The 15,190-nt window shown below is 45.1% G+C and overlaps 1 protein-coding gene across 4 annotated transcripts in view; it reads left to right on the top strand.

The window, feature by feature from the left end:
* Positions 1-15,190, top strand: part of NAV2 (neuron navigator 2) — a 757,451-nt gene that overhangs the window by 501,862 nt on the left and 240,399 nt on the right. For all 4 annotated transcript variants that reach the window (XM_025355931.1, XM_025355930.1, XM_025355929.1 and 1 more), the window contains exons 4-5: positions 1,652-1,724; positions 12,520-12,778. In XM_025355931.1, coding sequence (XP_025211716.1) covers positions 1,652-1,724; positions 12,520-12,778 — 332 coding nt within the window. The remainder of the gene's footprint in view (positions 1-1,651; positions 1,725-12,519; positions 12,779-15,190) is intronic.

The raw sequence follows: 15,190 nt of genomic DNA, 5'->3' as shown, positions 1-15,190 counted from the left end.
CCTGGTTGTCTGCATTTATGTAAATGCAGGCTCCTGTGTATGACAGGGAGGAGGACCTCCTGATTTCTCACCCAGCTCTGCCATTGACATTGACCTGTGTAATCTTGGTCAGAAATCTGACCTTCTTACCTCACTTTCTCCATCACGTAATACTTGCTAAAACCAACACCATCAAAAGTGGTCATCCCTGGGGCTGGACAGGGGACAGGAAAGATGAAAATAAAGCTTACCTTTCCTCCATGTATATGAGAAAGGACTTTCTGCAATGATGGCAGGCATAACACATAGCATCAACATTTAGTTCGCAGCAAGTTGCATTCTGCACCTTTTTCTAGAGATGAGAAAATGTCTTCCAGATGAGGACCCTTGAAGTGTGAGATGGAGGTTGGAAAGGAGATGGGAACCTGTGCTAAAAGTGCAAGGATGGAGTAACTTCAAGCTCAGGGTCGAGTAGAGTCTATAATACGGGTGCAGTTTTATTCAGGTGTCCCATAGCTTAATTTAAAGTCCTTGGAAGATGTAAAGACTGGGAGTAGATAAGTCATAAAATGCCAAATGTCAGTAGGCGGGTGGATGTGATCTTCAGGAAGACTGCCTTGGAGCTAGACTCTACTCAAATTAGAGCTCTTAAATGTAGACACTTTACGTTTTCTGTGGCTATGAAGGAGCATTGGGAAATTGCTTGGGGTTGAAGAAACAGGAAGGGTCACATGTATACTGTGGAAGGCTATCATTTATTAGTTCAAAATAAATTCCATGGGCTAAGTACTGATTTGAGTTCATAGGAATGTTGATGGAACCTGGGAAGTAATGAGGGGTGGGGTGATGGTGGAGGGGAATGAGTGGGGTCCCCATTGTTAAATGCAAATTGTGTGAAATTTAAAGATCTCTGTGCTAAGTCTAAAGAAATTTCTTTTACTTATGGTACCCATTGACATTAATCAAGCCAGAACATTTTCCTTTAAACCAAAAAATAATTAGCCCTGACAACTGAAGTCAAATTAGCCTGTTGGGAATGACCTAATTGTTCTTTTGGGAAGGCTGGACACTGGCTTGCCCTTGGCTGTGGCGTCAGCCCTGGCAAACCTGGGAGATCTCACAGATTCTGGTGGGTCCCTTCTTGTCACAGAAAGCACAAAAGACAGAGGGGTTCAGGAGGTCACAGCCGTTCCCAGTCATCTGCAATGCCTCCCATCTGGAAAATTTTGTGTGTAAATGCTACCCAGATTCCTGCTAAAACTCCCATTCACTGTTTGTACGTTTGACTGCCTGCCTCTTTGGTGGCTGGCAATTTCTCCCAGCTGCTGGTAGATGGGTGTGTCCACTAACCTTTTCCCCACCTCCATTTTTCTGGCAACTGCTCAAGTTTTCAGGATTGCACTGGTGGTGGCAGTGACCAAGATGAGAGCTCCCATTCCGCCCTGGTTATTTTTGGCAGCTGTGAGCAATGCAAGGCCTCGACTTTTGGCACTATGTGGTTGGGATATTAGGTAAACTTTTCCTGTGCAAGTATAGACAAAGAGTCCTATCTTGCGTTCATTCATCCATCGGCCATTTTTACAGCATTCTGTTTTCCCATTGTTCCTAATAAGAGATGGCTCTGGAGAGCATGAACATTTATTAAATGTATATTGTTGTTTTTCCCCCCTAGATTGAAAACATAGATGCCTGCTTGAATTTCCTGGCAGCTAAGGGAATAAACATCCAGGGGCTGTCTGCAGAAGGTGAGTCAGAGCGCTTGTCATGAAGCTGCCTCATAATTAGAAATGCCCACCTGTTACTTATGAATGATATTAACACAATTAAGACAAGGGATGTTGGTGGGCTCCTCTGGTTTTGTTTTCCTTTAGGTTCCTCAACGGTTGCCTAGACTTGAGGATGCCAACATTATTACTCACCAAAGACTCACTCCAAGAAGGTAGATTCAACCATACCAGCTGCCTCTGCAAGACCCTGAGAGGGTAGTGAAGGGAAAGCCATCCTATTTGAGAAAGATTTGCTTAAACAATCCTGGTTTGATTCACCTGTCTAGTAATTCAGTTAACTATCAAGTCAGGCCTTATCTATGGGAGAGAGCATGCTTCACCACAGAACATATTTCAGCTGTACAGTTCCCAGGGAGAAATGCTTAATCCTTATCTCTAACTTTTATTAGAGGAAGCAGCACTTTTTCTTGCTCTTATAAAATGCATGTGATTTATTAATGCAACGCTATATTTTTACATCGTGATTAGTTTTTAATGAACTTAAATTTGGTGACTAATTAGCACATTAGTTCACCAGCGTTTTGCTATTAAATTAGTTATTGGTCTGGAGATGGCTGGTTTGAATTCTCAGCCACCTCAGACAACATCTCAGCCTGAAACTTTCACGCTCTCTCCTGTTTGTAAATACAAGCAGCTGCCAGCTCAGAGCTGCCATAGGCCCAGGCATCCTCCCAAGCTCATTAGGCTGCACCTGCCTCCAGTTTTCCCAGAACAGGTAAAGCAGTTTGGGCTTCAGACGATAGCGCCTTTCCCTAGTGAGACTGCTTTTTGAAAGGATGCCTGTTAGCATGGACTCTGGTGGTCAGGGTGGGGCAGAGGAGAACAATGAGAAAGGAAACAGCCAAATGGAGCAGGTAAGTTTGCAGGCATGATGGATTCCGTCTGGGACCTGTTCCTTGCCTTTGCTCTGCTACACGGTGAAAGCTTGGTTTTCCTGGCTGCGTTTCCGAGTGGTAGTCTCTTCTGGTATTAGGGGTGGGCAGTATAAATGGCCATGATTAGTGCCTAGTGGGTGTGTTGTGTCTCATTGGGACTGTAGGAATTCCCAATTGATGAACTGTAGGAACTCTGATGTGCTGGACCTGTTCCCAGTCAGGCACGGACACACTGCTTCCAGAGGTCACAGAAGCAGTCGTCGTGTGGTCAGTCCTCATTCCAGAGGATTCCCCAGCCCTGGGGTACGGACCCTCATCCATGGGGATAAGATCAGGGCTGGCTGACATGTGGAATATGCTTTGCTGTGGGGCGGGGGTTTGCTGGGAGTAGGCAGATGCAAATTCCCATTTAGAGGAGCACATGATTTCCTCCTGGTACGGAGTTCTTATGCTGGCTGGTAGGTGGCAGGGCATGCTCCTCCTAGTTTCTGGGAGTGATTAAACTCCTGGCACAGGCCTGTGTCCCCCAGCAGAGCACAAGCAGGGACTTTTATAAGGTGTGCTTGGCAGCAAGTGGCAGCAGGGCCTCTTGGGTATGCAGACTCTGCAGGCCTGCTTCATCCTGCCTGGCTGGGAGTGACCCCTGGCCACTCAGCTATCTTCCCATTGTCCTGACTTCTGCCTCATTTGTTCTCCCCGTCTGCCCCATCCTCTCTGTACCCCAAGGCATAGAGAATCTATGCAATAAGTATTTGTTGAATGAACAAGTACCAGCTATGCTTTGAAGGTTTTTATCTGTATTGGCTTCAGTTCTCACAACTAAAGTTGGAGTTTATGACAGCCTCAGTTTATAGATGAAGAAACTTTGGCTTAAAGAGGTTATGAGTGACATCCCTGAAGCATGTAGCTAGAGAGTGGCAGAGCCAGGATTTGCACCCAGTTCTGTGTGATTTCAGAGCTCATGATCATGGCATCTTCTGGGAGAGCAGGTGGATAAAATCTAGGTATGCCTTGTAAAGGTAAAAGAAATGAGGTTTAAGCTCTTGGTTACCTGGAACATGGTTTCAGAAAATGTTATAGCCCATGGAGGCACGTCATGCAGAGAGATACTCATCCGTCTGCCCCTTTTTAACATCGGGATGACCCTTGGAGGCTCTGAGCATGGGAAGAGCATACCGTAGCCAGTAGTATCAAGCCATCATGGTATAACCATGAAGGAGTTTTATGGTATTTCAGTAACTGCCTTAACTGTGCTGTGTTGAATCCCCATCCTTCCTGCTGCGTCAAGACTCACTTAATGATATTTTGGCCATAATGTATAGCTCTTTAGTCATCTTCAAGTTATCACAATTACTTGATGCCCATATTTATGACTCAGTCATGGTCATTTTTAAACTTCAATCTCATTTTAAACTTCAGTCTCAAACTTCAAGACTCTACTCAAAGCTCTTTACCCTCATTCCTTCCAGTACAAATGGCTTTAGGAGTTTGAAGAGAGTTGGGAGCATGCTGACTTGACTTTCTGTCCTTTCCCCTTCCCATGTTCTTGTGTCTGAGCCTCCAGAATTGAGGCAGCACAGAGGAAGCAGAGTTCTGCTGCTGGGGAAGGTGCTGACCTCAGTATACATCACTGCCACTGTCTCAGCTGGTAGTCTCAGCAGGCCCTTCTGACCAGGACTCACTCCCATGTAGCTCCCAGGGCACTGGTGGTCTTCTGTGAGACTTGGCCAGATCTTTTACCTCAGTCTTATGATCCCTCCAATACCTACCATAGGACTAGGAGGAACGTGTGGGCTCCATTTTCCACTTGCAGTGGGTGGAATTGCAAGGCCTCCTGTCACCTGGCAGCAGTCCCCCACCAGACAGTCTCTCTCCGGTTCTTTTCCCCACTCAGGTGGCCAAGAGGCAGATAAGCCAAGTCTTTTCTAAGCGGATGTCCAATTTGGGACTGGAATGCCAGGACCCTCTTTCTTGCCAGCACCCCCACTTTGAGCGATCCTCAGAGCTACCACTCCCTTGACTTCAAGGGGTCCAAGGACTCTGCTACCTTGCCTCCTTGGTGAGGGGAGGAAAATATCCTTTCTCCATGATCATCAAACATTGTCTCCCCAAAATGACATTCTGTCATCTAGATCTTCTTATATTTTTTGGAGGTTGGGGAGTGATGAAGATATTAGTGGTAAAAGTGTGAACTGCTGCATTCCTTTGGGAAAGTGGCCCCAACGTCTGCCACATTCTCAAACTTACAACAAGCAAGGGTACTTAGAGCCTTTAATCCTCAAATTTGGCCTTATTCACAATTTCAGGGTACAGGCAATATCTCATTTGACATCATGTTAAATTACAGGAATAGATTTATTGAGAACTTATCACATGTCAGTCGCTGAGCTAAATGCTGTGCATATTTATATCTTATTTAGTATCCCCAGCAACCTTATGGGGTCAGTATTAGTATTATCCCCATCATACGGATGAGCAAACCAAGGCCCAAAGAGATTAAGCTACACAGTAAAAAAAAAAAAAAAAAAAAAAAAAAGGAGAGCCACAAGATCAGCAGTGGCTAAACTACCCACATCTGCTGATTCAAAGGCCTGATGTGTGCTAATGCACATTACTGCGTATGTTTCTATCCACCTGCGTAACTACTAGCAAAGCAGTGTGGTGTATTAAAAAGTAATGTGGATTTAATGCTTTTTGTTTTCCTTTTGAAGATGACTGAGTGCCCTGAGGCTCCTTCTCTGATGAAAAAAACATCAGCAGTTGGAAGGCCTCATAGATACATCTCCACCCTTGCCCAGTCTAAAGCTGGGTTTGCATTCAGGAGGGTGTATGCACCTGTCCTCAAAGCATTTCAGCAGCTCAGGCCTGCCTCGACCCGCCTGCTAGAGAGCCACAGGGAGCCTTTGTTCTAGGGCACAGACAGCGGATGCTTGGGGGCAGAGGCTGCAGGCCCAAGTGAGCCCCATGGAGGTGCTGCTGGTTTGGGGAACTTCCCTGGACTAGACCTCCCTGCCCCATCAGTTTTCCTGAAGATTGAACCGATCTATTTGCTCTTGGAGATGTGCCAGAGTCCTGTGAACTTGGGCCTCCCTTTGCCCTGGGGTGATGTTCAAGATCCTCCACCAACCCTTCCCCAAGACACACCACCTGTCACAGCCATCTGTAAACCTGCCCCTGTGAGGAAGGATGGCCTTTATCTCTGGCCGTTTTGAGAACACCTGGGGTTTGTGCTATCTGGCCCTGAGCCCATCCTCCTGCAATGGAGAAGCGGAGGTTGGGGAGTAAAGCATATTCTATCTAGTTCAGCAAATGTTTCCTGGGCACATCCTGTATGCCAGGCCCAGTGCTAGGCACTGGGGTACATCTGTAATCAAGTCAGTCATATTAAACTAACCTTGATTCCAATTAATAAAAGAGAGCTGTGTTAGTGGTAAGCACAGGATCCAGTGGTAACCAAAGAAAGGCAAATCACCTTTTCCTGGGGCTCTCAGTGGGGCTACACAGAAGTGGTGATGATTCCCCCCAGATTTCTTGGGATGAATAGGCATTTGCCAGACAGAAAAGGAAGGTGAAAGGAAACCTGAACAGAAGATCAGGCATAGGTAATATTAATATGATGGGGGGAAACCTTGCAGACATTGTATACACAAAAGTAGGAACATCCTTCCAGGTGAAGGAGTGTATGCTTTGAAGTGAAACCAGTTGCTGATTTGATTAGCTCAGTCCTGGGTTTGCTGCCCTGAGGACCAGAGATCTAGGTACTGAGTTTGCGCCTCCTCTCATCCCAAGCTAGAAAGCAGGAGGTCTTTCTGGACCTATAGGGTGAAAGCAGCAGGTGGAATGTTTCCATTTCCTCCTACCTATATTACCTGAGTATGGCATTGACTGGGACTTTCAGTTTCTGTTTCTTAGCAGAAGGGGCACCATAGGCTCTGCTCCCACCCTCTTATCCCACTTCTCCTATGGGTAGAGTCATTGGCAGACTTGGAGAGCAGCAAGAACACAGAGGGCTGACGAGTGGAGGGGTAAGTTAAGTGGTAGATACCAGTTATACAGCTGGCCCAACTGCAGGGACAATGCTGCAGGCTCCACAGTCCTTAATCAGCTGGGTGCACCTCACACAACTGTGGCTCAAGGGAACTGAATAAGAGTTCTGCAGCTCTGTGGTCTGCACAGCCCCCACTTTGCTTTTCATCCCTTATACCCTACAAAGCAGGTTTCTTTGTATTAGATTATTTCAGCGCTTGTGCCATTGTAAACCAAGCCTGAAGTTTCTCTTTAAAAATGTTGAAAGAAAATAACTCCTATTTATCTTACTCTTCATTCCTGGCATTACCCACAGCATCTATGCAGATTAGGACCAGCCAATGGGAAGAAAGCGATTAGTCAGAACCCAAAGAAAGTGGAGTCAAGGCAATACTAATGCAAATAGAAATTGGAATATGAGAATATGGCCTATGCAATTTGCTTTTCTGTTGCCACAAGAGTGGCCACAGGAAGAGAAAGAACAGGGCTCCAGTTTGGGTTTAGCCACAACTGGCTAGAGTCTCCTTGGGCAAGTCAGTTCTCTCTAAATCTACATGTTTTTCCTTCTCTAGAAGTCCAGAGGGCGAGGTTAATCAGACACAAAATAGTAACTCCTTTTCCAAAGCCTTGGGGAATGTCATGAGGGAAACATTCTTGTGGGGCTTTGGGGTTTTTTTTAGGCTTCCTGTGGAACTGGCTTACCAAGGCTCGTGGAACAGACAAATACCATTTGGAAATATGGAAAGAATATAATTCTAGCTATTTTGGATACTGTCTGTTATAGACCACCCAAGGTAGAAACTGTGTGGCTGTCAGCACATTCAGCTCTCTTGAGTTTTTGTAATCAGAAAAGAAAATTAAACAGTTATAATGTCCATCAATTGGTGAATGGATAAACAAAATATGGTGTATCTATATGATGGGAATATAAAAACTGACAAATGCTCTAACGTGGATGAACCTTAAAACATTATGTTAAGTAAAAGAAGCCAGATGCAGGCCCGGCGCGATGACTCACGCCTGTAATCCCAGCACTTTGGAAGGCCGAGGTGGGTGGATCACCTGAGGTCAGGAGTTCAAGACCAGCCTGGCCAATGTGGTGAAACTCCATCTCTACTAAAAACACAAAATTAGCCAGGTGTGGTGGCATGCACCTATAATCCCAGCTACTTGGGAGGCTGATGCAGGAGAATCACTTGAACCCGGAAGGCAGAAGTTGCAGTGAGCTGGGATCACGCCACTGCACTGCAGCCTGGACGACAAAGTGAGACTCTGTCTCAAAACAAACAAACAAACAAAACCAGATGCAAAAAACTATATACAGATGCTCCTCAACTTACCCTGATAAACCCACCATAAGTTGAAAATAAGTGCATTTAATACATCTAACCTACTGAACATCATAGCTCAGCCTAGCCTACCTTAAATGTGCTCAGAACACTTGAACACTTACATTAGCCTATAGTTGGGCAAAATCACCTAACACACAGCCTATTTTATAATAAGGTGTTGAATATCTTATGTAATTTATTGAATACTGTACTGAAAGTGAAAAACAGAATGGATGTATGGGTACTTGAAGTACAGTTTCTACTGAATGTCTGTTGCTTTCACACTATGGTGAAGGTGAAAAATTGTAAGTAAAACCATCGCAAGTTGGGGACCATCTGTATTGCATGATTCTATTTATGTGAAATATCCAGAAAAGGCAAATCTGTCGAAACAGAAAGCAGATCAGTGGTTGCCTGGGAGTGGGTTTGGGGATTGATTGTAAATGAGCACAAGGAGTCTTTTTAGGATGATAGAAATACTTTCTAAATCTAGAATTTGCTAAATGTACTAAATATCATTAAATTGTTCACTTAATTTTATGAAATTACACCTCAGTAAAACTGTTTTAAAAACCAGAAAGATTACCATTGCATTTTCTCTAATGTTAGATCATTCGTGATTTTCCTTTCTGGTCACCAGTGACTGTGGCATACAGGGATGAGCAGAGAGAATGGACCACTTCTCAGGCTTCCTTTGGGTGAAGAGCTCTGTAGTGGGTTCTGAGGAGGCTACAGGTAGAATGGCCACATTTTCTCAGCCAAAAAGGGAAGTACAGAGTTGGGCAGTATCCTAGGTGCACTCATTTTCTCATTTATTGTTTATTTTATTTTATTTGTTATTTATTTATTTTGAGATGGAGTCTTGCTCTGTCACCCAGGCTGGAGTGCTGTGTCGCAGTCTTGGCTCACTGCAACCTCCGCCTCCCAGGTTCAAGTGATTCTCCTGCCTCAGCCTCCCGAGTATCTGGGACTATAGGTGCCCACCACCATACCTGGCTAATTTTTTGTATTTTTAGTAGAGTCGGGGTTTCACCATGTTAGCCGGGCTGATCTCGATCTCTTGACCTTGTGATCTGCCTGCCTAAGCCTCCCAAAGTGCTGGGATTACAGGAGTGAACCACCGTGCCCGGCCTCATTTTCTCATTTAATCTTCAATTAATTCTTATAACAATCCTACAGGAAAGGTACAGTAGGACATATGCTCATTTTAAAGAAGAAAACCGGGGCTCAGAGAGATTGAATCCTGTAAAATCTCAAAGTGTATAAATAATGGAGTGTAGAGATTTAACCACAAGTTTTTCTGGCTCCAAAAAATGAGAGATCTTTGTTATAAAAATGCTGCCTCCTAAGAGGAAGTATATTTATTGGAGGAACACTATAGTCTCTGACAAATGAAAAAAAATGTTTTAGGGAACAACGGCCATTCTGATCAGTAAACGACTAAATGACCATGGAAGGTAGAGAATACAACAGGACTGACTCTGTTTGTCTGCACTGGGATTGGGCTGGTAGGTTATGGAGGGTGCTGATGTGAACATGCCTACTTTTTGCAGTGGATGACCCTGATCCTCTGGGTACGCTGAATTGTTAGTTCCTCTCCTCTTGTTTTTTCTTGGTGTGGTTAAAAAAAAAAAAAAAATGCGGCCGGGCGCGGTGGCTCAAGCCTGTAATCCTAGCACTTTGGGAGGCCGAGGCGGGCGGATCACGAGGTCAGGAGATCGAGACCATCCTGGCTAACATGGTGAAACCCCGTCTCTACTAAAAATACAAAAAACTAGCCGGGCGTGGTGGCGGGCGCCTGTAGTCCCAGCTACTCGTAGGCTGAGGCAGGAGAATGGCCTGAACCTGGGAGGCGGAGCTTGCAGTGAGCCGAGATCGCGCCACTGCACTCCAGCCTGGGTGACACAGCGCGAGACTCCGTCTCAAAAAAAAAAAAAAAAAAATGCATCATGGAATATTTGACATCCCAGAAAAAGAAAGAATACTCAAATGCCTACCAGCTAGCTTAATAAATAAAACAGGATGGCTATACAAGTAAGCCAAGTTACACAGTGTTAGAAAACTGGACCCTGAGTCAGAAAACCTAGATTCAAATCCCAGCTCCAGTGTTTATTACCTTGGACAAGTCATAAAACCTTTCTGAGCTTCTGTTTCCCCTTATGTGAAAGAGGGATAATCCTACTCACTTCCCATGTTGTAAGGATTAAATGAGATCATGCACATAAAGAGCTTAGCCTGATACACACTGGTTAATAATAGCTCTTATTGTTATAAACTGTATGACTTGATAACTGTAAAAGACACTAAAAATAAATCTTACATAGATTTCATCTATCCCCGTAATTAACAGTACTTTCTCCCTTCAGTGAATTCAGTTTTGAGGGGAAATTGTTTTCTTAACTTGATAGGCACTAACTTGTGTGTCAGCCCTTGCTTGGCTTACCTTGATTCTGTCCCTAGCTCTTGTCACTGCCCAGTTGGGTGACTATAGATATGTCACTTCACCTTGTGGGCCTTTGTTTTCCCATAAGTAAAGTGAGTAGCTAGCTGAATTATTTCATCCAAGCCTCACACTCTGTGATTCTCATGTACCACTGAGAACATTTGGAATCAGAAGTAGAACATGCTACAGGTGTGTGCCTCTCCTTTGGTTTCCTTAGTGTGGAGAAGGAAGCATGGCTGAAGGATTAAAGCTGAATTACCAAAAGAGACTGAAGGGCTGGCCCACCCCTTGGGCGTTTCTCTGCTTAACACATCACACAGAGTGGTTTATATGCAGTGACTTTGCATCCTGACTTGCCACATCAGTCCTGGCTACCAACTGTGGTCTGGTATAATTAAGAGCTCCCCACTCCCTGACTTCCATTCTCAAAAGAATCATAGTTAACACAATAGATTAAAAGGTCACCATAGTAAAAACTGTCATTTATAAGGTATGAAGCTGGAACTGTATGAGACTCTCATTCAGGATTCTGGGGTTATAGTCATATAATAACCAAGACGAGTGAAGGACTTCACTGTTTAAAGTGTGCTTTTGCCTAAATACTCCCATTTGTTCTGCAAAACAACCTTGTGCAATGGGGCAAAGTGGTGTCCGTATTGCCTTTCTACTGAGGCCCAGAGAGATTAAGTGACTTGCCTGGGGTTGCACAACTAGTAAGTGATAAGAATACAGATTGGAACTCATGGCTTAGGTTTTCCAAATGCTGTGCTCCTGTCTGCTTTGTCCTGTGATAGAATCTGCTAGCTCCCAGAGTAGGGTGTGAAGGCTGGATTCTAGAAGTTTGCATTGTCAGTTTCTTCAGAGCCTGGAGAATGGGATGCTCCAAGAGGAAGTAATTCAGCCTGACCTAATCAGCAGATCACGTCGGGCCAAGGCACTGGCAGGGCACACTTCCTCTTCTGCATGGAATGGAGCTTGCTTCTGAAAGGACTCCATTCATACTTTCTGCCCCTCAACTAAGCCTTGGAGGAAACTCTTGTTCCTTCACTAGCAGCCTCTTTCCCAGCCCGGGGCTAACCTGTAAGTGTACATTACCTACCCTTCTAACAAGGCCTTTGAAGCTTTCTTGCTTCACATCTGTCTTTCCTCCCTTGCCAGTTAAGAAAAACCCATTCTAGAGTGATAGGAAAGCAGAGAGTGCTGAGTATGTTTGCCCCCAAGGTTCCTTCTCCTCTGTCCCTCATGCTCAGTGGCCCCCGAACTTCACTCTTAGGGTCTGCTCAGACTCTGGCCATCTGCATCTAGTGTTAACTGCATAGAAAGGAGGGATCTCCCAAGGAGAAGCCCCTCGTGAGCCATGGCCTTTGCCTGTGAATAAATATTTTATTCTCCTCTGCAACTCTTTATGCATGCCTTGAGGCAAATGTATTTTAACGTTGAAAAATACTGTCTGGAATAAAAACAAACATTTATTCCCACTCTGTTCTAATTTCTTTTAATGTAGGGAATATTTTGTATGAGTCCATTATGGAAGCAAGTCCTTCTAGCCTGTCCTATACCCACCCCAAATTAGAGTTATTTGTTCAGCAGATGAGGGACACAGAGCCACATATTTGAGAGTAGAACGACTGGGGAAAGCAGAGCACGCAGATCATGGAGTGACTTGGCACACTCATTGTGGCTTGAAGCTTAGAACATGGACTTGGCAGAAGCCAAGTGCACTGTGAAGACCCATGAGCTTCCCCCAGTGCCAGAGTTCCTCCATCCCCTGCCTGTAGAACAAGCACAGTCTTGCTCAAGACGCTTGCTTTTTCAGCGGTGTCCTTACTGAGAATTTCCTCTTGGCACCTACCAGACATCTAGTTGCAACTTGCCTCCTGTATCCACTCTAATTCTAATGGCGAGAATAAGCTAATTTCTTTGTGGTATAGGCTGATTTTAATTGACTGTGATACCAAAGAAGTGTTCAGGAAGCCTGTCATATCCTAAAGAAATCAAACTCACGTGCAGGCTGAAACAGCCCGTTGAACAGGAAGAAGAGCTCCCCATCTGACCAGAGTCTCTTTATTGTCTTGCAGAGATCAGGAATGGAAACCTCAAGGCCATTCTAGGCCTCTTCTTCAGCCTCTCCCGATACAAGCAGCAGCAGCAGCAGCCCCAGAAGCAGCACCTCTCCTCACCTCTGCCGCCCGCCGTGTCCCAGGTGGCCGGGGCCCCCTCCCAGTGCCAGGCTGGCACCCCTCAGCAGCAGGTGCCAGCCGCTCCCCAAGCCCTGTGCCAGCCTCACCAGCCAGCGCCACATCAGCAGTCAAAAGCACAAGCTGAAATGCAGTCCAGGTGGGGGCTCCTTGCCAACTGATGGTTCTGTTTCTCAGGCATCTTCCTCCACACCAACCAGTCTCTAGGCTATCCTGTATGGGTTTTTCATTTGTGCTTCTTCAGTGCTGAGAGCTACTGGTGGTTAGTGGGAAATTAGCATGGCCTTGAAATGGATACAGTGAGGAGCCCTTCTTGTGTCTGGCGGAGATGTATACTTTTATAGGTCAGAATTGCCAGCAGCCAAAGCTAATTAGCTGCTCCTGCTATTACTCTGGCCTATTACACACATGCTTGTAGGCAATAAACAGCCCCTAAAATAGACTTCAAACCCCTTTTGTGTGTCTGCCTACAAGCTGAATGTTCAGTGTTATACATGAGAGTAGTTTTACTTAGTGGAGGTAAAAGTTCTATTCCAGTGGATGCCTCTGCTTTGCCAGAACAGAAATATAGAGGGCACTGAAGAAAGGTGGCAAGGGAAGGAGGCAGCCATCCCTGAGCGGGGCAGCATCGCCTAATGGGAGCAATTACCATTAAATGTGACTGTTGTGTTGAACTGCCATGAGGAGAGTCCCACAATGCAGGAGTGATCGGCAGGGTTAGGGCCTGGATTTGTTCCCAGGGGGACTGACGTTTACCAGTCATACTCACCAGGTACAAGCCAATTGTCACTGTAGTTACCATCTACTGTGCTACAATGGAAATAACATCACTTTGTAAAACTTTTGTCTTAATGGCAGTAAAAAAAGGAAGACTTTAGAAACTAGAGAGTTCTTGACTCGAGGTCAAGTTCTACAGAAAAGTTCATACTGTTTTCTTTTAAGCCACAAGACTTCAGCTATAAGCCCTAAATGTCACTGATCAGATTGATTGCTTGATTTCATCCAGTGTGTGCTGAAGTGTAATGGCCTTTCCTTTTCATTTCCCCAAAGCACCAGCATTAATAATCATAAGGCTTCTCACACACCTTGATGTACCTTTTATTACCCATTGTAGTTAGGCAGAGCACAAAGCTGCTCAAACACAGCTGCTGCCTTATAGACAGTTACAGCCTTCTTTTTTCCCCATGAGAAGTGCTATTTCCCAATTGTGATGGTGTTAAAACCAGCAGTGATGGGTGTAATGTAAATCAGGCCCCGTAATTAATTATCTAATTATATCCAGTTTGCATTATGGAAATTTGTGGGGTGGGAGAGATGCCTGGACTAGCAATGAGGAACAGACAGCCTAGCAGCCAGTTGCCGAACCCTTTCCCTGGAGAACTGCCTGAGTGGGAGTCACTCCCAGTCAGAGCTTCCCTGATGGACATGGATAATTTAAATGATCAGGGCGTCATTTCCCAGACTGCATTCTGCCAAGTGCTTATTCCCTGGGATGTTAACTTGGGTCATATTGCAGGAGATGAGTTCTGTGGGGGGGGAAATATTGGGAGATAATTTGGGTTAAATTGTTATATGGCTGTCATCGTAGGTCTACTCAGATCCTTGAACCTGCCAATATGCATTTGTTTATTTAATTGGTATTAAGCCTCCCATGTGCCAGACACGGTTCTAGGCACTTGGGAGTCAAGAATGAATGAGATTGCCAAGGTGCCTGCTCTCCTATGCTCCTGGAGGAGGCAGGCAAACAAGCACATGAACAGGGAAGGAAGCTATCAGATAGTGGTGAGTATTATAATAAGACGATGGGATTCAGAGGGGCTGGGTTGCTAATTTAGGTTTGGTTGATAGAAAGGTCTCTCTCAGCACATGAATGGTAAGCTTGGTATGTTGGAAGAGCATAAACAAGGTTATTACAGCTTAGTAGGGGAGGAGAGGGACCAGTGATAAGGTGGTTTGGAAGGAGAGAGGGCCGCTACCATTTATGTGGATGACAGTGTGACCTGTGGTCCCTGGAGTTGTGCATTGCTGTGGTACTCCGGCCCCGTCATAGAGTACCAGTTAAACTGGATAGGGTTTGGACTCCATTCTAAGGGTGACAGGAAGCCATGGGAAAGTCTTAAAGTAGTAGGAAGACTTGATCTGATTGGCAGGTCAAAAAATCCACCTTTGCTCCTCTTTGGAGAATGAGATTGTGGAGGAGCAAGAATGGAAGGAAGGACCCCAGTTGAGAGGACTTTGCAATCCTATAGATAAGTTGGGTCAAGGTAATAGAAGCAGAAATGGAGATGGACCAATTCTGAATCCTTAGGCAGTTGAACCAAGAGGCATACAAACAGATTAACTCTCTGGAGTGACGGAAAGAGAGGAATCACAGATAAAGCCTAGATTCCTGGTTTGAAAAGTTAAGTAAAGTAAGTGGTGGTATTATTCTTTGAGATGAGGAAGCCGGGGAGAACAGGTATGCATTATGAATGTTCAGACAGGCGGTGACACAGAAAGGAGCATTCTACAAACTTGGCCACAGCACTCTTCTTATTTTATAGAGCATCTC

The sequence above is a fragment of the Theropithecus gelada genome, chromosome 14 (assembly GCF_003255815.1).
Source record: "Theropithecus gelada isolate Dixy chromosome 14, Tgel_1.0, whole genome shotgun sequence".
Lineage (NCBI taxonomy): Eukaryota > Metazoa > Chordata > Mammalia > Primates > Cercopithecidae > Theropithecus > Theropithecus gelada.
Note: the sequence above shows the minus strand (reverse complement) of the source record. Positions and strands in the feature narration are given on the sequence as shown.